The sequence below is a fragment of the Oryctolagus cuniculus genome, chromosome 16 (assembly GCF_964237555.1).
Source record: "Oryctolagus cuniculus chromosome 16, mOryCun1.1, whole genome shotgun sequence".
NCBI lineage: Eukaryota > Metazoa > Chordata > Mammalia > Lagomorpha > Leporidae > Oryctolagus > Oryctolagus cuniculus.
The window spans coordinates 53831898-53856910 of NC_091447.1; the positions used below are offsets into that span (position 1 = coordinate 53831898).

The 25013-nt window shown below is 48.7% G+C and overlaps 1 protein-coding gene across 1 annotated transcript in view; it reads left to right on the forward strand.

The window, feature by feature from the left end:
- LOC103345127 (ATP-binding cassette sub-family A member 13) overlaps window positions 1-25013 on the forward strand; it is a 347717-nt gene that overhangs the window by 257406 nt on the left and 65298 nt on the right. The window contains exons 45-47 of the mRNA XM_070059456.1: window positions 332-585; window positions 3525-3717; window positions 6855-6964. Of these exons, the coding sequence (XP_069915557.1) occupies window positions 332-585; window positions 3525-3717; window positions 6855-6964 (557 nt within the window). The remainder of the gene's footprint in view (window positions 1-331; window positions 586-3524; window positions 3718-6854; window positions 6965-25013) is intronic.

Sequence of the window (25013 nt, forward strand, 5' to 3'; positions counted from 1 at the left end):
CTTCAGTGTTTGGCTAACTATCACCCCAGGTGTGGTGCATCCTGGGGCACAGCACTGGCTGGCTGTGAACCTGTGAAAGCAAACTCGAACCGTGGACGTAATCAGTGGACATTCCCATCCCACAAAGGAGAACTAGGAAGGAAGCAGGCAGGTGCCACCTGCTCTTCCGTCTCGGGAATAATCCCCTTGGTGGGCGACTTTCTAAGGGTGCCACTGGGCAGCAGGGGTGGGGTCTGGAGTGCAGATCGCCCAGGAGGAAAAGTGCCACTGCCGTCTGTTATGCACACAGGAGAGACTTTGAGTTTGCTTTTTCCTCTCTCTCACTGTGCAGAACCTGCAGAACATCTATGATGTCCTCAAGTGGGCCTTCACTATTTTCCCCCAGTTCTGTCTGGGTCAAGGCTTGATTGAACTCTGCTACAATCAAATCAAGTACGACCTGACCCACAACTTCGGCGTGGATTCCTACGTGAGCCCCTTCGAGATGAACTTCTTGGGCTGGATCTTTGTGGAACTGGCCGTGCAGGGCACAGTGGTTCTTCTGCTGAGGATCCTGCTGCACTGGGACCTCCTGCGGCCATCAAGGTCGGTCCTGGGGGCTCCTTCTGAGGGGCGTCTGCTCCCGGATAAAGGGAGGGGCCGTGGAGGTTGCAAGACCAGAAGTCGTGTGTTATAAAGGATCCAGTGAGTGTAGTTTTAGTTTCCTTTTAACTCTGCTTGCTGCAAGCCACAATGCCAGGAAGGAGGATTTTAAAAGGGAGATGCCAGTCTATGAGATAATCTTCCCAGTTATTTATTTGCCTCAGTGCATTTTCCACTGTGGAATTCCTCAATTTCCAGTATTTTGTAGCACGTAAGGTGAATCTGGTTGGCACCATAAAGTAATTTTATGACTAACACTGCCAGCTCCTGGCAGCGGGACGATAACCACAGATCCTGTTGCTCTGGTTGTGAGAAGTTGAAAGACGCACACGGTGTAGGTAGCCGTGCAGACATACGATACGATAGCATGTGCGTGCACACACGGACACGCATGCCTCCTATATGGGGTTTGGGATGGCTTTGCAAGGATGTCTGCGAGATTGTTGGGGTTGAGAAACACACCTTCATCTGAGAAAGGAAATTAAGATCCAAGCAGAAACGTGTAAAATGCGATGGATTTACACAGACTGAACACATTCATGTAAGCCCTTCTCAGATTCACAATGGGACACTCGCAGCATCTCCCACGCTTGCTCCTCTGGCCAGGCAGTAGCCACCGTAACGGCTATCTTGTTTCTAGCTCCCTTGACTCATTTCGATATTTTCGAATGTTATATGAATGACATCATATAACATATAGAGGGGCTTCAAAAAGTTCATGGAAAGTGGAATTAGAAGATGAATTAACTTTGGCACAAAATTCTTCAAAATCTTTGCTTGTGTATTCATTAGTCGCTGGCTATACTTCCTCATCACCAGCATGTGTGTCTGTGGAATAAGTTATTTGTCTAATGTAGTTTCAGAAGTGGAAAAATAATACAATAATACAAGGAAATGAGCCCGAGATGGTGGATGCTGCCAGTACAGTTTTATTTTTAGTATCCTTTTTATTTAACATCGTTTCAGTCGCAAAACGTTGTAAAATTAGTAGAGAAAGTTCCTGTTAGCTTTCACTCAACTTCCTGCAGTGATAACAGGATAATGTGTTGCAGCCAACGTCACCCCAGGAAAGCGAGGGAAGTGGTCTTGGCCTAACAGCCCTGCACACACAACGGTGTTTCAGTCCGCAGTGGGCCGTGTACACAAGCTCCAGTGGAGCTGGAAAGTCCCTGCCTAGCCTCACAGCGCAGTGTTCCTGCTGTGAGCCCTCCACTGCACCGCCAGTCACGTGAGGACACAGCACACGAGCTGTGCACGGTGCCTGAGACGGAGATGAGCCTCCGGGACTGTGCACTGACTGTGTGTCTTTCATTATCTCGGAGCGCGTCCACAGTGCTGTTACTGTGTGCCAGCTGTCTTGCCTGGCCAGGAACCTCACACACCTCCAGTTTACCGTGTTGTTAAAAAAAATTCTTGATTTGAGAGACAGAGACACGAAGAGAGAGGGAGGAGGATTGGGCACGAGTGCTCTCATCCACTGACTCACCCCACAAGTGACTGGAGTTGCCATGACCAGGGCTGGAGCCAGGAGCTGGGAACTCACTCCCAGGCCTGCCGTGGAAGTGAGAGGAACCGATCACCCGGGTCATCACGGCTGCTCTCCAGGAAGCTGGAGTCAGGAGCTACAGCCGGGATTCAGTGTGCGATCCGTGTGTCTAAACTGCTAGGCTACGTGCGCCCCCTGCCCCCTGCACCTGCCTCTTGTGTGCTTTATATAATCTCAATGATTTGGTTTTCCATGGCCCTAGGAGCAAAAGGCTATAATTTATAGATATATATATGTGTGTGAATATCTCTGTATAATACCCTAGATGTGTAGTAGCCTATATCACCCAGGGTTTTGAAAGTAAAAGCTGTGGTGCTTTGCACAATGAAGAAACTGCCTGATGAGCCTTTCTTAGGATCAGTCTCTGCTGCTAAGCAGTGCGTGACTGCGCTCTCGTTGTCTGTGCATTGTTAATCATTAGAATGTTGGCATGTCACAGTTTATAGCGAAATTGAAAATTTTTTGAAAGTTAAAATGCACCAGACTGAAAATCATAAAGAAGACTGAAAAGTGAGCAGCTCAGACTTAGGGAGTCGGTCAGTTACAGTTGAAGATTGCATTTATATTCACCTGGCTTATCAAATGCTTTGATAAGGTGTTGCACACAGTGTTGGCTAGACAACCCTTTTATGCAAGCCAATATGTTAAAAACACTATATCTGCATACCTTTATAAATAGTCTATTTTATTAAATACTGATTACCAAAAGTGCTTTCAAAAGCTGATGCCTTTATAGAGACGGGCGGTTGGCATGGTGGATAAGTTGCTGATCGGACACCCACTTCCCATATTGAGGTTCCTAGATTGAGTCCTGGCTCCTCTGCTTCTGATCCGGCTTCTTACGAACATGCACCCTGGGGGAGAGCTGGTGAAGGCTCGAGTACCCTGGTCCCTGCACTCACATGGGGGATCTGGACAGAGTCCAGGCTCCCGGCTTCAGCCTGGCCTGGCGCTGGCTGCCGTGGACATTTGTGGAGTAAACTAGCAAATGAGAGATATCTCTGTCTTTTTCTCGGTGTGTCTCTCTGGCTGTCAAATAAAATGAAAATATAAAATTTTAAAAGTTGAAGGCTTACAACCACGTGATTTTTTACATTTAGCACAGCTTATTCATAAAAGCAGAAACTAGCTGTGGTTTGCTGCTGATCCATTTTGGTGTCTTTTAGGCATATACACTTTCCTTTAAAGTAGGGATGCGATTGACACTTGCCTGTGACCAGGAGCCCAGATGGTGGGGCAGACGCCACAGGGACCTGCGGGCGGTGCTCTGCTGATCCGATCCGCAGGCTGTCCCAGCGTGGTTCCCAGCGTGAGTTAACCGGTCTCTCCTCTCCAGGGGTCCCTCTACCCTCCCCAGCACCGGCAGGTCTTCCAAGGATGTGGATGTTTGGAAAGAGCAGCTGAGGGTGTCGGAGGGCAGGACAGAGGGAGACCTCCTTGTGCTGCACAACCTTAGCAAACGCTACGGCAACTTTTGCAAGAAGACGTCTGCCGTGCAAGGTGTCAGCGTGGCCATTCCGAGGGGAGAGGTACAGAGCTCTGCGTGCATCCTCTTGTGTAACTCCCCTTGTCGGTCTGCTTGTGTTCTTGTCAGAAGGTGGGAAATCGCAGCTACCAGCAGCCGTCAACCTCAGGAGTTCCTGCCAGGCCCCTAGAAGCAGAGCCTTCACTGAGGGTCTGCTGGCGCTTTTCATAGCAAAAGCTTTGCTGACTGGTTGTTTCCTGATTTTAAATGTCTCACGTGGTTGGGTAGTTTTTACTGGTTTGGTCAATGGGGTGGCTTTTTCTTTTTCCACCTGTGACTTGGAGTTGACTTCTTTGGTTTCTGATTGAGCCCATTTAGCAAAATACGGCTCTGGGGACATCGTACACCACGGCAGTGGCTCAGACTCTTTCACGGATCTGGAAGGAATTCCAGTAGGCACCTTTCATACACGTCGGTAGCGCATAAAGGGATAGCAGCCGTAGAAACGATTACTGTTGGCCAGCACCGCGGCTCACTAGGCTAATCCTCCACCTAGCGGCGCCGGCACTCCGGTTTCTAGTCCCGGTCGGGGCGCCGGATTCTGTCCCGGTTGCTCCTCTTCCAGTCCAGCTCTCTGCTGTGGCCCAGGAGTGCCGTGGAGGATGGCCCAAGTGCTTGGGCCCTGCACCCCATGGGAGACCAGGAGGAGGCACCTAGCTCCTGGCTTCGGATCAGTGCAGCGCCGGCCATAGCAGCCATTGGGGGGGAGAACCAACAGAAATGAAGACCTTTCTCTCTCTCTCTCACTGTCTACTCTGCCTGTCAAAACAAAACAAAACAAAACAAAAAGGTTACTGTTAATTAAACTTAGAAATAAAAGAGCACCTTGCCTTTGTATTGTTACCAGCTCCTGAGAAATTCAGAGCAGGTTTCCTTGTCATCCGTGGGCTGAGAGTGGGCATGTCAGAGGGGAGGATTCTGAGGCCAGCGCCCAGCCTGCGCAATCCCGGCAGCTCCTGATAACCTGGACGGTGGCTCCTGGGAGCATGGGAGCCAACGTTACGGGGAGATTCCGGGGCGGCTCCTCCTCACCGCCGCTCGGCTGGCGAGGCAGCCTCACCCAGCTCGCTGATTCTTCACCTTCTTTGGAAATCAGCACCCGCCTTGCCACTGCCTCTCCAAGTTGGGTTTCAGCTAAAGGGTAGGGGAGAGACTTGGACAGATGCGTGAGAACGGCGACGAGTGTCTGCAATGATCCAAGATGCCCGTTAGAGCTGGAGTCTGTCCTCCCAGGGTTCATGAGCGTCACAGCGCGGGCAGGCACGTGGAAGGCGCCACACAGGAGCCCATGCCCGGGACCCCTGTTTACGCTTCTGTGGCCCTCGGAGTAGTCACTCGGGGGAGAAGGTGACTGATGCCGGGTGTGAACACAGAAGGTGAGATCACCTGTAGAACTGACATCGGGATCGGCCCACACTGAGTCAGGAGTGGATTTCAGTGGACAAAGGAGTGTACAAAAGCTGTTGTCACAATACTTACATATACAGCGAGGAGTGCAGGGAGGGTGGAGATGGAATACTTTTAGAAAGCCGGTATGTAGGGGCTGGTGCTATGGCATAGTACGCTAAACCTCTGCCTGCGGCACCGGCATCCCACATGGGCGCCAGGTTTGTGGCCTGGCTGCTCCTCTTCTGATCCAGCTCTCTGCTACGGCCTGGAAAGAAGAAGGCCCAGGTGCTTGGGCTCCTGCACACATGTAGGAGACCCGGAAGAAGCTCCTGGCTCCTGGCTTTGGCCTGGCCCAGTTCCGGCTATTGCGGCCGTTTGGGGACTGAACCAGCAGATGGAAGACCCCTCTCTCTGTCTATAACTACTTCTCAAATAAATCTTTTTAAAGCAAGAAATTATAAATATATTTATATATATTTTAAGTCAGAATTGTGGGGAGGGGGAGGGAGAGCATCCATCTTCAGGTTCACTCCCCAGATGGCAATGACGGCCAAGATTGGGCCAGGCTGAAGCCAGGAGCCGAGAGCTTCTTCCAGGTCTCCCACGTGGGTGCAGGAGCCCAAGCATTTGGGCTGTCCTTCTGTGCTTTTCCAGGCACCTTACCAGGGAACTGGATTGGAAGTGGAGCAGCCAGGACTTGAACCAATGCCCATATGGGATGCTGGCGCTGCAGACAGTGGCTTAACCTGGTACGCCACAGTGCTGGCCCCTAGAAAGCACTTTAAATATACAGATGTGAAATCAGGAAAAAAATTCCTTTTAAGATTTATTTATTTATTTGAAAGTCAGAGTTACATAGCGAGAGGAGAGCCAGAGAGAGAGAGAGGTCCTCCATCTGATTGTTCACTCCCCAACTGGCCGCAACGGCCGGAGCTGTGCCGATCCGAAGCCAGGAGCCAGGAGCTTCTTCTGGGTCTCCCATGTGGGTGCAGGGGCCCAAGAACTTGGGCCATCCTCTACTGCTTTCCCAGGCCAGTGCAGAGAGCTGGATCGGAAGTGGAGCAGCCAGATCTCGGACCGGTGCCCATATGGGATGCTGGCGCTCAGGCCAGGGCGTTAACCCACTGCGCCACAGTGCCGGCCCCAGGAAACTATTATGATACGAGTCCCAGTGAATATTAGAGGGTTTCAGAAAGATTATGAAAAATGTCTGTTTTGAAAAATCTATGCATGAGTTTAAAAAATCATTTTGCAGCAAAACATCTTTTAAAAATTTAATTTTCCATTAACTTTTTGGAGTCTTTTTTTAATTTTAATTTTTTTAAAAGTTTTATTTATTTGAAAGGCAGAGTTACAGAGAGAGGTCTTTCATGTGCTGGTTCACCCCCTAAATGACCCCAACAGCCAGGGCGGGGCCAGGCCAAGGCCAGGAGCCAGGAGCTCCTCCCAGGCCTCCACGTGGGTGCAGCGGCCCCGCCGCTTGGGCCACCTTTCCCAGCTTTCGGAGGCCACCAGCAGGGAGCTGGGTCGGAAGTGGAGCACGATGCCGGGACCAGGGGCCTAACCCACGGCACTTTTATTTTCTGTTCACGATTTGTTGGAGTCTACTCTCCTCTCACGGAGCTTCCACGGTGAGGTTTCTTGTCTTCAGCAGCACTGAAGGGCCGGGTGCCCCAGGGCCAGCGGGCTGTCCCCCAACAGCACCTGTCGCGCTGCGGGCTGATGGAGCGCACTCTCTTCTTCTCTCCGCAGTGCTTCGGGCTGCTGGGCGTGAACGGAGCGGGGAAGACCACCGTGTTCGGCATGCTGACGGGCGAGGTCGGCCTGAGTTCGGGGCGCGCCCTGGTCAGGACGCCTGCGGGGTAAGGGCCGGCTCCCTCGCGTGTGCCCTGGGTAGGTGGGCGAGGCTGGAAAACTCAGTGGCTCCGTACCTACCGCCCCGCGCCACCCTTCCGGCCACAGCCGCGGCCCGGGAGGGTCCCGAGGGCACCGCGTGCCCTAGGCCTCCGACAGCGGACCGCTGGCCGGCGTGGAGTGCGCCCAGGGCCACCTCGTCCTGGCGCACACACTGAGGTCCCAGAGAGCGGGGCCGGGGCCGTGCGCGAAGCTGTCTTCGCCCTTGTGGGATGCATAGGGGCTCCTGGCGCGGTCAGCCGAGGGCCACCGCGTGTCCCTGCGTCAGCGAGGCTGGGAGGGTCCCCAGGGCACCGCGTGCCCTAGGCCTCCGACAGCTGACCGCTGGCCGGCTGCGGAGCGCGCCCTGGATGTGCCGGCTGTGGCGCACACACTGAGGTCCCAGAGAGCGGGGCCCGAGCCCTGTGCGGAGCCGTCTCCGCCCTTGTGGGAGGCACAGGTGGCCCCTGGCGCGGTCAGCCTGCGTCGGCGTGGCCGGCCGGGCACCCTCCGCGCGCACGCGTGCACCCCGTTCGTTGGGTGGAGTGTCGCCCCCGGGTGCCCTGCGTCTGGGCGAGGACGGCCCTGCCCTGAGCCTGGACGGCCCGCACGCTGCCCGCAGCTGTTCTGGTCATCTGCATAGCGAAGCAGCTCCGGGCCAGGAGCCTGAGCTCCGGGTGTCCGTTTCGGGGCGTCTGCGTAGCCCCAGGTGTGGGTTCTCGCTCAGGAGGACCCCTGGGCGGGGGACGCCGCGGGGCTGCCTCGGAGATTGCGGAGCGAGAGCCCCGGACCCCTGTTTGCGCTTCTGTGGCCCTCGGAGTAATCACTCACCCGGGGGAGCGTGTGCTCCTTGAAGGGCATCCCAGACGTAGGCCCGCTGCCTGGTTTCGTCTGCCTCCTGGGGCCCTGGAACCGTCCCTGATCCCTGCGGAGAAAACGTGCTTCCTTTCGGCTCTCATGGGGGTCGTGTGGAGTAATTTCTAGAAAAACAGCATCGTCATTCTTTGAATCAACAAATATGTAGTCCCTGCCTGTGAGGAACCAGGCACCAGGAGGGTAAAAATCTCCCTTAATTCTAAAATCCACTGTTACTAGTTGCATGTCTTTTCCCAACCTAATTTAATATATAAATACATATCTGATGTTTACATCCGATTTCTTACGTTATCTGAGTTTAAGTGAGTTTGTGTGGAAAGCGATATGCGTATTTCAAACACAGATGAGACTTAGAATATTTTTTGTCTCTCATTTGCATTTTTATTCCATAAGCATTTTATAATCTTAAGTAATTCTGATTAAAAGTTTCCGTTTGTGCATTTCTGATGCGCAGGGCACCTCACTGCTAGGTGATTTGAGTTCTCGTTAATTATGCTTGGACGAGTGCTACTCACATGTATCACATTTTTTATTTATTTACATTATTTGTTACATTTGTTAGTTGGTTTCCTTGCTGCTGGTTGCCTGTTTTGTCCCACACCTTTTTGTCTGTAATGTTGTCCGTCTGCTGTGTGCGTCTGGTGAGAGCAGGAGCTCTCGTGGGTCCTCGAAGCTCGGCTTCCTCCGTGCTCTGTATCTTGTGTTCTCTCTCAGAGGCTCCTCATGTTTAAACTGGGACGTCTACATGTACAGCTGTTCTCAGTTCTGATGGAGTTGATTTTACTGTTTTCTTTGTTGCTTCTTTTGGACTCAAGAAATTCTTTCCTTTTTTAAAAATTTTTTTCCTTTTTGATGCTGTAAAACTATTCTTTATATTTTCTTTCATAGGTATTTTTTACATTTATGTCTGATTTATATTGAATTTATATTTGAATATGTTGTATAGTTGAACTATAATTTGATTTTTTTCTGAAATACCATTTTCTCCACAAAATTTCTTTTGATGAGAAGCTCTTGCGTTGTCCACTGAGTTCTCAGATTGCCTGGGGATTGGTCTCAGTTCCTCTTGTTTTGTGTGGCATCCTGGGAGATCGTGTTGTTGGCTTCTCTTCCAGTTTGATTTCAGAATTGTTTGGACCATTTTAAACACTTCATTAGTACATTTTTAGAGGAATCATTTCATCAGACTCCATAAACAGTCATAATATTTGAATTTTGAATAGCATTATATCAGGCTTACACTACAAATTGAGATTTAATGTCTTTATGGTATTTTTGTCTGCCATGTTCTTTTTTGTAAAATTTTTACTTATTTGAAAGGGAGAGAGAGAGAGAGATTCCCATCTACTGATTCACTCCTCAGATGACCACAACAGCCAGGGATAGGCTGGGCTAAAGCTGGGAGTTGGGAACTCGGCTACTTGAACCCAAGTACTTGAGCCGTCACCTGCCTCTCGGTGCACCTTAGCAGGAAGCTGGAATCCGGCTCAGACCCAGACTAGAACCGGGATAAGGGATGGGTGTCGCACACTGCGTCTCAGTGGCTGTGTCAGATGCCGGCCCCTGCCTTACCCTTGACTATGGTTTATTCAAAGCACATAAATGCCGCCACTTAGTTTTTCAATTTTCTCTAAAGCCCTTGCATATCTTAGATTTATTCGTCCAGATCAGCCTGTGCGTATCAGAATATTTGCTTATCGTTGTTTGCTTCCTTCTGGCTGGATTGTCTTGTGGCTTGGGGTTCTTCTAGCCTAGGTTACAGGTGAGTTTGCTTTGGTTTTCTCTCCTTTCCGGGTGACACCCTCTGTGTAAGGGTTTCTGGCGTTTCCATCATTGGCTCCCTGCCCAGTGCTGGGCTTGGGTCCGTCTTGCAGCTGCATGAATTGCCCGTTTCCGGTGACAATGGCCTGGTCCTGGTCTTGCCTCTGTGCTCCGTGTGGACCGCACACACGCTTCTGTTAGCCCGCACAGCTTCAGTGGGCCTCTCCTCAGGTGAGGTGGGGCCTCCCTGTGAATCAGGCCTTGATTCTGTAAACCCTACCCCCCCACCCCCACCCCGGAAAAGCATAAGGTGCTTACAGTCCCCAGTTGAAATGTTGTTAGCAGCCCACGTGTTTTTGCAGCTTTCAGGCTGTTAAATTTTGTCATTCTTGTAATCCTCCAGCATACTTTGTTTAGTCCTGTTGTTTTCTTTCTGATTTAAATGCTTGTAAGTATCTTCTCATTAAAATAAATAACCAAGCCGTTAAGCTGTGAATATGCTGTTTTGTCCAGCTTTATTTCACTCCACAAATATATTAAGTGATAGATACTGTTTCTATCCTTATTCTCTAAATGATGAATATAATTTAACTTTTTCTCAAAATTTTTGTCATTTGCCCATTTCTCTACTTACAAGATTATATATATAAGTAAAAGAATTAGAATTTAAGAGGGAATAAAAACTATAAGGTTTTTTTTTCATCCCTGGAAGACTGACTCTCTCCTTTATAATTCCATCCTGTGATTTGTAAAAGAACTGGAAAATGAAATTCAAATCACTCTCTTGAAAGAAGAATAAATTTACATCCCCATAATGGCCTGCAAGTCCCTTATTATCCTACACGTCTGTGTAATTAGTTTAATTATAACTAAATCACACTTGCATTAATTATATTTTTAACCTTGATTATTTGTAATGTTAATTGCACATTGGTATTCAAGGAATTAAGTAGATGATTAGAAACACAATGGAATTTTTAACCACGTAGAGCTGGGATGCACCTTCCTGCCCATGCCCCTCATAAGTGACTCCTGTTTAATTGAAACGCATTGACTCAGTCATTCATGATACCAAGGTTCACTTTGTACCTTCTCTTAGGTCCTATTATCTGAAATAGTGCTTGTTTCTTGTTTAACTTGCTAATCTCCATTACTATATATCCTCAGACTCTTGAATCCACGTGTGTGTATCTACAGACGTATCTCAAAACCAGCCCTGTCTTTGGTTCCGAGTCTAGCAGGAACGTTGACAGAATGCAGGCCGGAGGTCTCGTGTGTTTTCACTGGCATGCAGAGGGAATTTGGGTTGCGCTGGCTAGAACATAAAGTCCTCGGTTTGCCGCAGTTACTACCCCTCCCTGTTGCCTCCCTCACTGTGCCATGAGATGTTTAGGTTAACTTTGGATCCCACAACCATTGCCATTTACAGCACCTGGACAAAAATGATAATCATAGCCATGTTTACTGTGACTCTCATTCACTAAGCATTAATCTGATCAATAAATACTGGAGCTTTAGAAGGAAGATAATATCCTAATTTTACTGACAAGGAATCTAAGATTCAGAAATACCAAATGGTTTGCCAGAAGTCAGACTTCCAGAAAGTGGTGGAGAATTCAAGTCCACATTTTCCCGCTCTAAGTCATGTGCTCTTCCCATCTCTCTCTCCATTTAGAGAAAACTCTCACAGTAACCACAGTCTGTCTCTCTACATGCACATAAATAAGTAAGCTTTTCTTTTATCATTTTTAAAAGATTTACTTATTTACTTGAAAGTCAGAGTTACACAGCGAGAGGAGAGAGAGAGGGAGAGGGGGAGAGAGAGGGAGAGAGAGAGGGGTCTTCCATCCACTGGCTTACTCCCCAGATGGCCACAATGGCCGGAGCTGCACCAATCCGAAGCCAGGAGCCAGCAGCTTCCTCCAGGTCTCCCACATGGGTGCAGGGACCCAAGGACTTGGGCCATCTTCCACTGCTTTCGCAGGCCACAGCAGAGAGCTGGATAGGAAGTGAAACAGCCGGGATTCCTATCAGTGTCCATATGGGATGCTGGTGCTGCAGACCTGGGCTTTAACCTACTGCGCCAGAGTGCTGGCCCCCGCTTTTATTTTTATTTGAGAGAAATCCCACCCACTGGGATTATTTTCCAAGTGCCCCCAAAAGGTGGGCACTCAGTCCATGTCTTCTGTCACCCGAGTGTTTGAACCACCACCTACTGCTCCCCAAGTGCGCCTTAGCGGGAAGCTGGAATCGGAAGTGGAGCTTCCACATTCTCACAGAAGCCCTGGCACTGATATGGGATGTGGGCATCCCAAGGGGCGTCTCAACCCCTGCTTCAAACGCCTGCCTCAAAAGACCGATTTTCAAGACTTCATTGACAGCAGAGCAGATGTGTGTTTTTGGTAATAAACGTGATTGTGATTATCTTTCCTTAAAATGCTCAGTTCACTAGAAAGAAGTATTTTCATGACACACTTACAATATTACATGAAATTAAGAAATAGGGTAACAATGAGGCAAGTAAAAACCAAATGACAACATATAAATATATTAATAGTTCTTAAGTAGAATGCAAGGGAAAGGCATATATGAGACCAAACCACTTTGCATTAATAAGTTATACTGTCCTGCAGGAAGTCATTACAGCAAAGAAATTCCTTATGCAAAATGTGTAGCGTGAGAGCTGTGCTGGGAACCAGAGAGAACTCGCGGGGGTGTGAGAGGGAAGAGCCCCTCATTCTGTGCTCCTGGCCCGAGAGGCAGAGAAGTCGCGAGTGTAGCGGGCGTCATGCACAGGGAGTGCAAGGCTGCAGGGAGGCAGAGGTGCCTGCGGACACCTGTGTCTGTGAAGGTCTAGCATGATGCCCCAACAAGAAGCAGAAGGACGCCGTCAGCATCCGTGATTAGCCATAGTCTGGAATGCAAGCTCCTGGTGTAAGACACAGGGAGGAACAGTGTGCGTGTGTATGTCGCTATGTGATGGACTTAGATAACAGAGACAATCCATTAAGAAGTAATTTCAGTTGAGTAGCCAAACCGAAACTGTGTACAGAAGGGTGTTCCTGGTGCCAGCTGTAAGAGTAGGAAATGCAATAAGAAACACAGTCTCTACAGCAAAATACAAGTGACCTAAGAGTAACCGTAGCCAGAAGTATGGTCAACCTGTGTGTTAAATTCTGTATGGCTTTTTTTTTTTTTCAGGATGATAAGCTTGGTTGAACTAGTATTGTGACATCTATCATGATTCTGGGTGGGAAGATTGAAAAATATTACTATTGTTCTTTCTCAGTAAGATCTAGAGAATTCATATGATTCCACTGGATATTAGGGCAGCAGGAGGCTTAGCATGGAAATCCTGAAATTTGTAAAGGAGAATAAATGCATAAGCCTAATCCCAAGTGAGCACTGTGGTACGGTCAGCTAAGCTGCTGTTTGGGATCCCCACATTCCGTGTAGGAGCGCCTGGGATCAAGTCCCATCTCCACTGCCACCCACCTTACTGCTAATAGGCCCAGGAGGTGGCAGATGATGGCTTAAGTACTCGGTTTCCTGCCACCCGTGTGGGAGACCCGGATGGAGCTCCTGGCTCCTGGCTCTGGCCTGGACCACCCTTGGCTGTTGGAGACATTTAGGAAGTGAATCATTGGTTGGAAGATCTCTCTCCCTCTGTCTCTCTCTCTCTCACTCTTCCTTTCAAATAAACAAGTAGAATGACCAAAGAAAAGGATAGATAAACAATAGCTATTTATCCTAAAAGATATTTCAAAGCACTTTATTAATTTTGTAGCAAAAACAGCTGCATCGGGATTGAATAGCTAAATCAATAGAAGAGAAAGACAACACGTGAAGAAGTGGCACTCCACGAATTTCACATCAGTGTAAAGGGAAATGAAAAAAAAATGGATTTCCCAATTTTCCTGAGACAGTGTTTGCTATCGCTTGATGAAAACTAGATATAATGCAAATAAATGTAAATGTTATTTACTCAGTGGTGGTCTTTCTAAATATTCAACTTATGTAGAATTCACAATACAAAACATAAAATATGGAAATTTAAAACTTGTGAAATGTTAAAATTTATAGGCAGAAAATGAAGGAACTCATAAGGAAGAGCATCGGCTGATGTAATACGGTGGCTCTGTGCAGTGAGGATGCGACAGTAATGAAAGCTGCTAAAAGACAAAAGCTTCTAACACAATAAGATGAATGGCTACTACGTATTTAAAAATAGTTGCCATTGTCAAAAAATTTTTAAAAAACAATTTAGGGATATAAGATTTAAAAAGCAGTACAGGGGCCAGTGCTGTGGCGTAGAGGGTAAAGCCACTGCCTGCAGTGCCAGCATCCCATATGGGCACCGGTTTGAGTCCCGGCTGCTTCACTTCCAATCCAGCTCTCTGCTGTGGCCTGGGAAAGCAGTAGAGGATGGCCCAAGTCTTTGGGCCCCTGCACCTGTGTGGAAGACCCAGAAGAAGCTCCTGGCTTCGGATCAGCCAGCTCTGGCTGTTGCAGCCATCTGGGGAGTAAACCAGTGAATGGAAGATTTTTCTCTCTCTCTCCCTCCCTTTCTCCTTCCCTCCCTCCCTCTCTTCCTCTCTCTCTCTCTCTGTGTAACTCTGACTTTCAAATAAATAAATCTTTAAAAAAATACAATTTCATGGAGGTATAGCAAAATGGGCGCTGTTATATGCTTCTGTTGGAATATAAATAAATATAATTTCACTGGAGCTCAACTTGGCAATGTGCATTAAAAGGGTTTATTTAAAAAAAAAAGATTTATTTATTTGAAAGAGTTACAAGAGGCAGAGAGACAGAGATCTTCTTTCCACTGGTTCACTCCCCAAATGGCTGCGACTGTGTCCATCCGAAGCCAGGAGCCAGGAGCCAGGAGCTGCTTCCAGGTCTCCCGCGGGTGCTCAGGCCCAAGGACATCTTCTGCTTTCTCAGACCACAAGCAGGGAACTGGACCAGAAGTGGAACGGCTGGAACTTGAACCTGTGCCCATGTGGGATGCTGGCATCGCAGGTGGTGGGGCTTTGTCCACTATGCCACAGCGCTGGCCCCCATAACAGGTGTTTAAATTAGTATTTTTCCTCCAGAAATTTATGCCCAGTTAAATAAGAAGCTTGAGTAGATACTTAAATGACTATATATTAATTCTTATTTTATAATAGCAAAAGGTAGAAAGATATTATTCTATAACTGTATGTTTAATGACTGCATGAATTATAAAATATGAGATCATTTAAAATAATATCTGATACATTAAGATGGAAGGCTAGAATAACTGGAAATTCTCCTATTACTTCATAAAAATGAACCAAAATGACCCTATAAATGCTTGTCTGAGGCCATAGGAAAGAAAGGGCAGCCCAGGTGCTACAGAGAGGAAGAAACAGCAACCTGGCATGTGGTCGCTTGGGCCATGACTGTGGCCTAGGAAGATGAGTGAACTTTCTGGTGTCTCGGTTCAGATCTAAAAGGCCACGTCCCACATGGAAGTTGGAAGCTGTGAGCGTGTACCCTCGTTAGTTTGGGGCTTTAGTGGCACAGGAGTTACAACTCTGCCCACCCGAGAGAGGGACAGGAAAGTGGGCACCAGGCACAAATCCCATGTTGTACCTGGCAGATCTGTGTAATGTGTCTGTTCAAAAATAAGGTAAACAAGTGTGGCTTCAGGCTGACACCGTCCTGCAAGAGAACACGGATGTCTGAAAGGTGGTCACACAGCGCGTCTGTCAGGGGCTTCCACCCTCATCATCACAGCCCAGTTAGAATGTCCAACACTACAAAACAAGAAAGAGACCTCCCCACCATGGGCGTAATTAGTGAGTGTTGATGAGAATTGAGTACACCGAAAATGTGATGTCACAGAACGACAGTCGCTTCGACCGTGCACAGCACGGTGACCATAGGAGAGCTAGTGTGTTTGGAAAAGGTGGTTGTTGGAATCAAGAAAGCAAGGCTGTGTGTTTGGTGCAGTGGTTGAGTCTCTGTGTGGGAGGCCTACGCCCCCTAGTGGAGGCCTACAGCCCCATTACCCATTAGAGTCCTGGTGGCCCGGCTTCTGTTCTAGCTTCCTCCTCATGTGTCCCCTAGCAGGCAGCAGGTGGTGGCTCAAGAACTCAAGTGTCTGCCACCCACATGGGAGATCAGGGCGGAGTTCTCGGCTCCTGACTTTGGCCTGACCGAGGCCCAGTTGTTGAGAGCATTTGCTAAATTGGAAGATGGAAGTATCTCCATATATCTCTGTCTCTGTCTCTTGGTCTTTTTTTTTTTTTTTTTTTTTTAGGTTTATTTATTTATTTGAAAGAATTACAGAGAGAGAGGGAGACCCAAAGAGAGTAAGAAATCTTGGGCCGGCGCTGCGGCTCACTAGGCTAATCCTCCGCCTTGCGGCGCCAGCACACCAGGTTCTAGTCCCAATTGGGGCGCCGGATTCTGTCCTGGTTGCCCCTCTTCCAGGCCAGCTCCCTGCTGTGGCCAGGGAGTGCAGTGGAGGATGGCCCAAGTGCTTGGGCCCTGCACCCCATGGGAGACCAGGATAAGTACCTGGCTCCTGCCATCAGATCAGCGCGGCGGTCATTGGAGGGTGAACCAACGGCAAAGGAAGACCTTCCTCTCTCTCTCTCTCTCTCACTATCCACTCTGCCTGTCAAGAAAAAAAAAAAAAAAGAAAAAAGAAATCTTCGTTCACTCCCCAAATGGCCACAATGGCTGGAGCTCAACCGTGCAGAAGTCAGGCGCCCAGAATTCTGTCCGGATCTCCCACATGGGTGGCAGAGAACCAAGGACTCGGGCAATCGTCCACTGCTTTCCCAGGAGGATCATCAGGGGGCTGGGTTGGAAGTGGAGCATCTGGGATCTGTGCTGGCACCCATAAGGGACGCTGGTGTCACAGGTAGCAGCCTAACTCACCGCACCATAATGTCCGCCTCAGATCTATCTTTTAAATAAAAGATAAAAATTATAAAAAATAGAAAAGCTGATGAGTTGGGTTGAAAACAAATGAGGCACTGCTAATGAAAAATAACATGAAAGTGTAGTTCTCTGCAGTGTGGAGGCTAGGACGGCGTGCACGGCGAGGGCCCACGAGACTCTCCCAGGGACTGCGGCTCTGAGACGGGTCCGTGTCCTCCATGACATCTGCAGAACAAAACCACAGGACGACGCGGTTCTCAAGACGTCTCCCATTGTTAGCAGTGCGCGCTGTATTAGCCGAATAGCCAGTTCCTGAGGCTAAAGAGACGTTGTACTTCTTGTTCTTTAAGACATTCATGCACAGACCCTGGGGTGAAACAGAATTGCAAAAATAAATTCTTCAACAGAAGAGGGGAAAGACAGATCCCTATTACAGAGGAAAGAGTTGACCTGCCCTATTCAAAATGGTATTCACTGGCTGCAAGTGGTGTTTAGCATCGCGTGGAAGTAGATGAACAATAAACCAAACGATCGAGTTGGCTTCTTGGCAGCAGACAGTTCAAGTCTGTGTCGGCCTGGACACCTGGCGTTCCTTTGTTGCAGCCAGCTCGGTTTGTGCTGAGTTAGAGCAGAGCTTGACGGCTTGGCAGCAGGAATGTGAGCAGATCACAATAGAATGATTCCATGAATAAAAACACACGGACAGGTCAACAGTTATTACATTTAAATAGAGAATTATAGGTCATTCTTATCTCTTCTTTGTTCTTCCTGTATTTTCCAAATCTTTCACCGTGGTCACGTATCAGATTATCAGGCCAATTGAATAATAAGCAGGACAAAAACGTTTAAGACGTGAGCCTTACCCTTCATATTCCAGTTAGCAGTTTTTGGAGTTTGTTCCATTTTAATGTGTGCAACTGGGGCAGACTTTTTAAAAAATATAGTTTTGCTTGGTTTCTCCCTTTCTTCAATGACCACTATCACAGAATTCATGTGAGCAATAATTGTTAAGTTCTACAACATGATCAAAATGCTAAGTGCCACAGGTTTAGCCTTAGGAATTTATGCACAGATGACTCTGGTTCATATAGGGCAGTGCGGTACCAATTTAAAAAAGACTTGAGACTCACTTGTTCCTTCTAAGATGTCATCTTCACTTGAGCTAACGTGGGTCCCAAATTAAAGTAATTTAAATATAACTTCACAAATTCAGACCTATTTGACAAATGTTTTAAATTGACAATAACATTAATACAGAATTAGGAAAGCAATGAAGGAAAATCCTCTAATTTTACATGAACGTGATTTTATTCTTCTAGTCCTCTCCTTGAAAAGGAATTCTAACTATGTATCTACGTATGAAGGGCCTTCAAGAAAATTTATATTATCAAAAACTATGTGTAGAATTCAAAACCTTTGTTGCCAAAATTTTTAAAATTCCATTTCTGGAGTCCACTTGCCTGGATCTATCCGTCATCTACGCGTATGTATTTGTATACATCCTTACAGCAACAACTCACACAGTCACAGTGATGGCAGAGTTCTGATTGATTTATGCAGTTTTTCAATTCACATCACACTAGAATATTCTAGAACCCACACTAGAACATTCTAGTACCCACACTAGAACATTCTAGAACCCACACTAGCACATTCTAGAACCCACACTAGAACATTCTAGAATTCACACCAGAACATTCCAGAACCCACACTAGCACATTCTAGAACTCACACTAGAACATTCTAGAATTCACACCAGAACATTCTAGAACCCACACTAGCACATTCTAGAACCCACACTAGGACATTCTAGAATCCACACTAGCACATTCTAGAACCCACACTAGCACATTCTAGAACCCACACTAGCACATTCTCAGTCCTGCGCAGTCAGTGCCTTCCTTGCATTGCATGTGTCTCTATCACATGAACATCTGTGGATTTCTCTTTCCTGGGGTCAAGTATTTCCTGGCTCAAAAAGTCTTCTTCCATGAAAGACGGTGGTGGTTCTGTGGTGTGGCTAAGATGTGGAGGGTGCAAACTGGCAGGCGGCACCAATGTGGCTTGCACAGTCCCTGCCGTGGGCACTGCGTAGGTCCTCCCGGTTGGCGGCTGTCCCCCTGCTGCTCAGGCCTCCGGGGAGCCCCCAGACCAGAGCAGGGGCAGAGCTGTTCTTGCCTTCAGCCCGAGGATGCCTAGTTCTGTGTGTGTGCTGCCTGTGTTAGCTCCGTAGGTGGGGCTCTGCCAGCTGGGGCCTCTTCCAAGTCTTCAAGACCGTAGGGTCAATACAAGCCAGAATGAATAGCTCATTTTTTTAATGAGAGTAACTTCCTGTTTGTGATAAGCTGCTGACTTTTCACAGATCGCATGGGGTTTGTTTTTTCTCACCAGCACTCTCTCCTCTACCAATAAGCATCTTCCTGCACTCATGTACGCATGTGCCAGTGTAATTAATCATCTTAGGTAATCTGTTTCATTACAAAGTGGTATTAGGAAACTCTGAGAGTGCCCTGGCAGAGAGGTGTCCCTGGGCACTTTGTTAATTTAGGGATAACGCTCACTGAAGGGGAATGTTGAAGTGATTACTTCCTTGCCCAGACATTGAGATACTGATGTCAAGTGGAGGTCTTGGCTTCTCGTCAACCCAGAGTCTGCTGCTCCCTGAGGCTCCTCCGACATGGACCATGCTTTCTCTAGCGCATGGACTGTGCTGCTGGGGGTGGAGGGAGAAAATGCCAACCTGAGACTCTGCCCAAATATTTTTAATTATCTAAAGCAATCTCAGAGTGATAGTTCGTAGATTAAATGATATGGGAGCCCAGATGTCACGGTCTCATCTCCAAGTCATCTAAGCTCCATGGCACTTCGTGGGAAGTCCTCCTGTCTCCGCTGCTCTGTCCACTTGGAAGCTCAGCCGCACTCCCGAGGTGCAGGGTCTCCGTGGCGGTGCTGTTTCTCCGTGCCTTGTCTGGCGCAGGTCTAGTCACGTGCCTTTCACCTGGGAAACTTGGCAGGTGTAGGTAAATGCACTGGTGCACACAGGAACGGAATGAATCACCCCTCTCGCTGAGGCTCCCTTCCAGCTCTATGTCTGCAGCCAGGACCCCAAACCACCCACAGGGCCAGTGCGATGTCCCTGTCCTGCCTGAAGCAGTTACAGAAGGAGACCTTCATCCAAATGCCAAACGTGTCATTGTCCATCAGGGAGGCAGGCAGAGGTTCATCCCAGGACACTGGGTGGATGGGAAGATCCCTCAGCTCAGGGCGGTGCAGACTCTGCACTCCACCTGGAGAGGCACCTCCCTGGCTGGGAAACCTGCCAGTCCCTGAGAAAACCTACCCCAGGAAGACGCTGGAGTTACGGGAGTGCCTGGGATCGCAGCCCGTGTCGCAGCAGCAGCTGGCCTCTGGCTGTCCTGCTTGCTCACTGCTCCCTTGCAGCGGGTGTGGTAACTAGCTCTGCTCACTCTGAGTGTCCTTCCACTACCCACGATGCCAGCCTCGGACGTTGCTGCCCATGCCAAGGCCATGTTATCCCTTTCTATTTAAATATTAACGCATTTCTTTTTGAAACAACTTCTCTACATTGCTTTTGCTACCCCCCAGTTTTTCTTTTATTGCCTTTGTTTGTTGGTAATATTCTGGGGTTTTCCATGCCTGCTGAATTTTTAAGCATTAAGGAACCTTAATGAAACTTAGTACAAGGCTGGGGTTTAGTGACTGCCTTCCCTGTAGGGTGAGCCATCATTCTGATGTAATTTGGTGAGGTAATAGAATGAAAATGTACATTTAATTTGCATCTTTTAATTAGCTGTCTGGATTTACTAAGTAAAGACTGCATTTGCATTGCTGCTACAGTGCCAACTAATCATGCTGTATTCCTTTGCACTCTCCAAAGCCCGAATTTCCAGAATCGATGCTGAGAAATGGGTTGAGTCCCGGACACTGGAGTCTAAGGAGCGCTGGACCTGTCCTCTGTCTGTCTTGGCTTCAGATGCAGATTCTTGTTAGCTTGGGGCCTGCGCTGTTCTGACTTTGAGAAGAGAGGCTCGGCTTGTGTGCTGTGTGCGTCTTTTATTCAGGTTCCAGCCCGTTTTCATTACTGACCATCAGCTTTGTTCAGCTTAATGATTCCTGGTTCTTGATTTGGGAAAATTAGTTTATTTTTTAAACAGAATAACTGGAGTGAGGAGATGTGAGCCTGCAGGTCCGGGGATATGTTGCCTTACCTGAGGATAAACGACTTAACCCTGCACACAACACTCGGGACCCGGCCTCTGTCCACAGCCCCGGAGGTGGCTGTGTTCTTTCCTGACTGCTGGTGTGAGAAGTCCGAGTCAGCCCCACTTGCTTCTTGTTCAGAGATGCGTATGTTTCATGTTTTTGCCTCCAAAGTTAACCAAGCAAACCAAAACAGTTCAACTAGTTTCAGTTATCATCAAGGCTTAGTAGCATTTTCACTTATTGATTTTTAGTCTTCATTTATAAATCTTTTAACTTTAAGAAAATAATTTTGGGGCTGGCGTTGTGCTGCAGCAAGTTAGGCCTCGGCTTACAATGCTGGCAGCCTATGTAGGTGCCGGCTGTAGTCCTGGCTGCTCCGCCTCTGATCCGGCTCCCTGCTCTGCGCCTGGGAAAGCAGCAGAAGACGGCCCAAGTGCCTGGGTCCCTGCCACCCACGTGGGAGGTCCAGATGGTGTTCCAGGCTCCTGGCTTTGGCCTGGCCCACTCCTAGCCGTTGTAGCCATTTAGGGAGTGAATTAGTGAATGGAAGATTCTCTCTGTCTCTACCGCTCTCTGCCTCTCCTTCTCTCTCTGTAACTCTGCCTTTCAAATAAATAAATCTTTTTTAAAAACTGATTTTGGTTTCCTGTGGTTTTTCCTTCTTTCCCTCTTGCCTGTCATCCCAGGAGACTGTTTGTTGTGCTGACATTTATCTGAGTCACTCTGGATTTTGTGTTTATCGTTTATTGATATCACGTCCCTTTGCATTCTCTGGAAATGCCTGCATACGAGGGCACTTACAATGTTCATGGGAAACTGGAATGAAGAGATAAAGGAAACATAGCCCTAGCGAGGCTGCTTGTGCTGGGCCTGGCCCCCTTTCCCCTCCTGGGGGCCTTCGCTTGGTTGTAGCCCTGGTGAAGCCGCGTTCGTCTCATTGCAATTCCCCCAGGAGAGGGTCCAGGGTCTTCCTTGCACGTGTCTGAAGTGTCCATCACAAGCCCTGCTTCCATCTGACCTGACCTGGGCACAGCAGTGGGGCACTCATCAGGCAGACAGCTTGCCCCACTTAAATTCTTTGGTCAGAACCCGCTGAGATGGTGGTGGTGCTGGGGTTGTTCCTGTGTCAGCGGCCCATCGTCTTCAATCAGGGAGTGAGCAGAGTTAACTTTTTCCCTGCAAACTGATGTTGGTAATCTGCTGCCAACTTCATCTTCAACATTATCTTCCTGCGTCTTAAAAGCAGTTACCCATCCGCAGGCTGGTGGTTTCTTTGGGGCATTGTCTTGCAAGTTTGCCTCAAGCCCAGTGACTGCACCCTTCTCTCTTCCACTTCACCCTGAGTCTGGTGTCTGCTTTGCCTCACTGCTATCGGAGTTCCTATTTCCACTTCACCCTGAGTCTGGTGTCTGCTTTGCCTCACTGCTGTCGGAGTTCCTATTTCCCCTTCACCCTGAGTCTGGTGTCTGCTTTGCCTCACTGCTGTCGGAGTTCCTATTTCCACTTCACCCTGAATCTGGTGTCTGCTTTGCCTCACTGCTGTCGGAGTTCCTATTTCCCCTTCACCCTGAGTCTGGTGTCTGCTTTGCCTCACTGCTGTCGGAATTCCTATTGATGTGCGAGGGGCTCCTTCTTTTCTTTTTCTTTTATTTATTTATTGGACAGGTAGAGTTATAGACAGTGAGAATGGCCACTACGGCCGGCGCTGCACCGATCTGAAGCCGGGAGCCAGGTGCTTCTTCCAGGTCACCCATGCGGGTGCAGGGCCCAAGCACTTGGGCCATCCTCCACTGCCCTCCCAGGCCACAGCAGAGAGCTGGACTGGAAGAGGAGCAACCGAGACTAGAACCCAGCGTCCATATGGGATGCCGGCGCCGCAGGCGGAGGATTACCAAGTGAGCCACGGCGCCGGCTCCCAGGGGCTCTTTCTAAACAGATGTCTGATCCTCCTGAGTGTCCCTGGTGAGATCCCGCTCAGAGGCGAAAAGGAAAGAAAACCTTGTGTATCTTGTTTATGATCCATGTTTCCCAAGAACGTTTTCAAGACCACTTGTTTTCCTTTGACATTTAGGTAACTGTCCCTGCTCAGTCTCCTAAATATTGTTGCCTCCCCGTGACTCTGTATTATTTTTGCTCATCTGAGAAACTCTGACCTTTTGATTGAGTTGGCGTTTATCAACTGCAGTGCTGAGAATTTCCTCTGCCCTCGCTGGTGCCGGTGTCTGAACCAGACTGGTCGCCGTGGGGGTCTGTGGAGGGGCAGCGCTCCCGGTTCAGTGTTGGCTTGGCCGTTGCCTCCCTTTGCATGGAGGTGATAGCAGTTTCCTGCTTTGCTGCCTCTTCCTAGAGCTCTCTGTGCACGTGTAGAACACGCACACAGCCTGTCTCCTAAGCAGCAGTCAGCACCCGAGGGGTGGAGCACCTTGTCTTGTAGTTGGCACCCCCGCTCCTCTCTGAGCCAGGATCAGGTGAGGTGTCCATGTATGTGCAGATGTGTGTGTGCGGGGGGGGAAGCTGGTGAGGTGTCCATGTATGTGCAGATGTGTGTGTGGGGGGGGTGGGAAGCTGGTGAGGTGTCCATGTATGTGCAGATGTGTGTGTGTGCTGGGGGTGGGTAGCAGGTGAGGTGTCCATGTATGTGCATATGTGTGGGGGGGTTTGGGAAGCAGATGAGGTGTCCATGTATGTGCAGATGTGTGTGTGTGGGGGGAAGCAGATGAGGTGTCCATGTGTGTGCATATGTGTGTGTGCGGTGGGGGGAGCAGATGAGTGTCCATGTGTGTGCATATGTGTGTGTGCCGGGGGGGAAGCAGATGAGGTGTCCATGTATGTGCAGATGTGTGTGTGTGGGGGGGAAGCAGATGAGGTATCCATGTATGTGCAGATGTGTGTGTGCGGGGGGGAAGCAGATGAGGTGTCCATGTATGTGCATGTGTGTGTGTGCGGTGGGGGTGGGTAGCAGGTGAGGTGTCCATGTATGTGCAGATGTGTTTGTGCGGGGGGGGAAGCAGATGAGTGTCCGTGTGTGCATATGTGTGTGTGCGGGGTGGGGGGAAGCAGGTGAGGTGTCCGTGTGTGTGCAGATGTGTGTGTGGGGGGTGGGGAAGCAGGTGAGGTGTCCATGTGTGTGCAGATGTGTGTGCGCGGGGGGGGAGCAGGTGTGCATGCAAGGTGCACCTGCTCTTTCGTCTCCTGTGTATTTTCTCTTTTGTGATTGGACTCCCTGTGGTGATCTGAATTAAAATTGCCATAGGCTCTTTTTCACTTGTAACTGTTAAGACACACTCTGAAGTTTATCACGCTGCTTATTGAGTGTGTGTGTTTAATTTTGTGGGCATTTTAGGGAAGCATGAGAGATGCCACTTGAGCTGGAAGGCAGAGCTCCGGTGTTGGATGAGACTATGACGAAGGGTCAGGCGTGAATTAGTAGGGGCCGAGGCCCCAGTTTGTTATCTCAAGGATCTGGGCAGGGGACAGAAGCAGACTTGAAGAGTGGAGGGGAAGGAGGCGTAGAAATGCAGCAGGCACACCCACTTGGGAGCCAGAGGGCTGTGGATCTGAACCGGGCGGGGAACACATGGACCGGTGTGTTCCTGAGGCCCCGTCCGGTGGTTTGGAAGAGTACGGTGTCCATAGCAGCAGAGAACGTGAGGAGCCACTGGGAGAGAAGGCACGTGCTTTATTTTACCTAGGATTGTTTCGTTTTCTGTTCGTTTATTTTCCTTGAAATAAATGCGTTTCTTTTGAAGGGACAAATGCGTCACGATTCAGGCTCCTTTCCTGTTCCTCTGAGATACAGTTGTGAAAGATAAATGCGAATCCTGAGGCTGACAGACGTGAAGTTGTGATTTTGATAAAATGTGTTACCTGATAACATAGTAGATAATCACCAAGGTTATTTAGCATCGGGTGGTGAACATTTTGTGCCATCATCTGTGGTGACTCGAATATCTGTGATTTGCAAAGGAATGATGATGCTTTGTAGCTTCGGGTTATTTCATGCGTAGGCGCGCACCTGCGTAGACAGCGTAGACAGTGTAGACAGCAGGGGTTCCGCAGGTGCTATCACCCACCCTCCAGCTGTGTTACTCTGTGTGAGCACACCCTGCTGTGTTTGACAGGAGGAAAGCGCCTAACGGTGCACTTTTCAGAATGTATCCCCATTGTCAAATGATACAACAGACTTGTGAGTATTTTCTCACACACGTGTACAGACACACAGATGTGTGTATATTT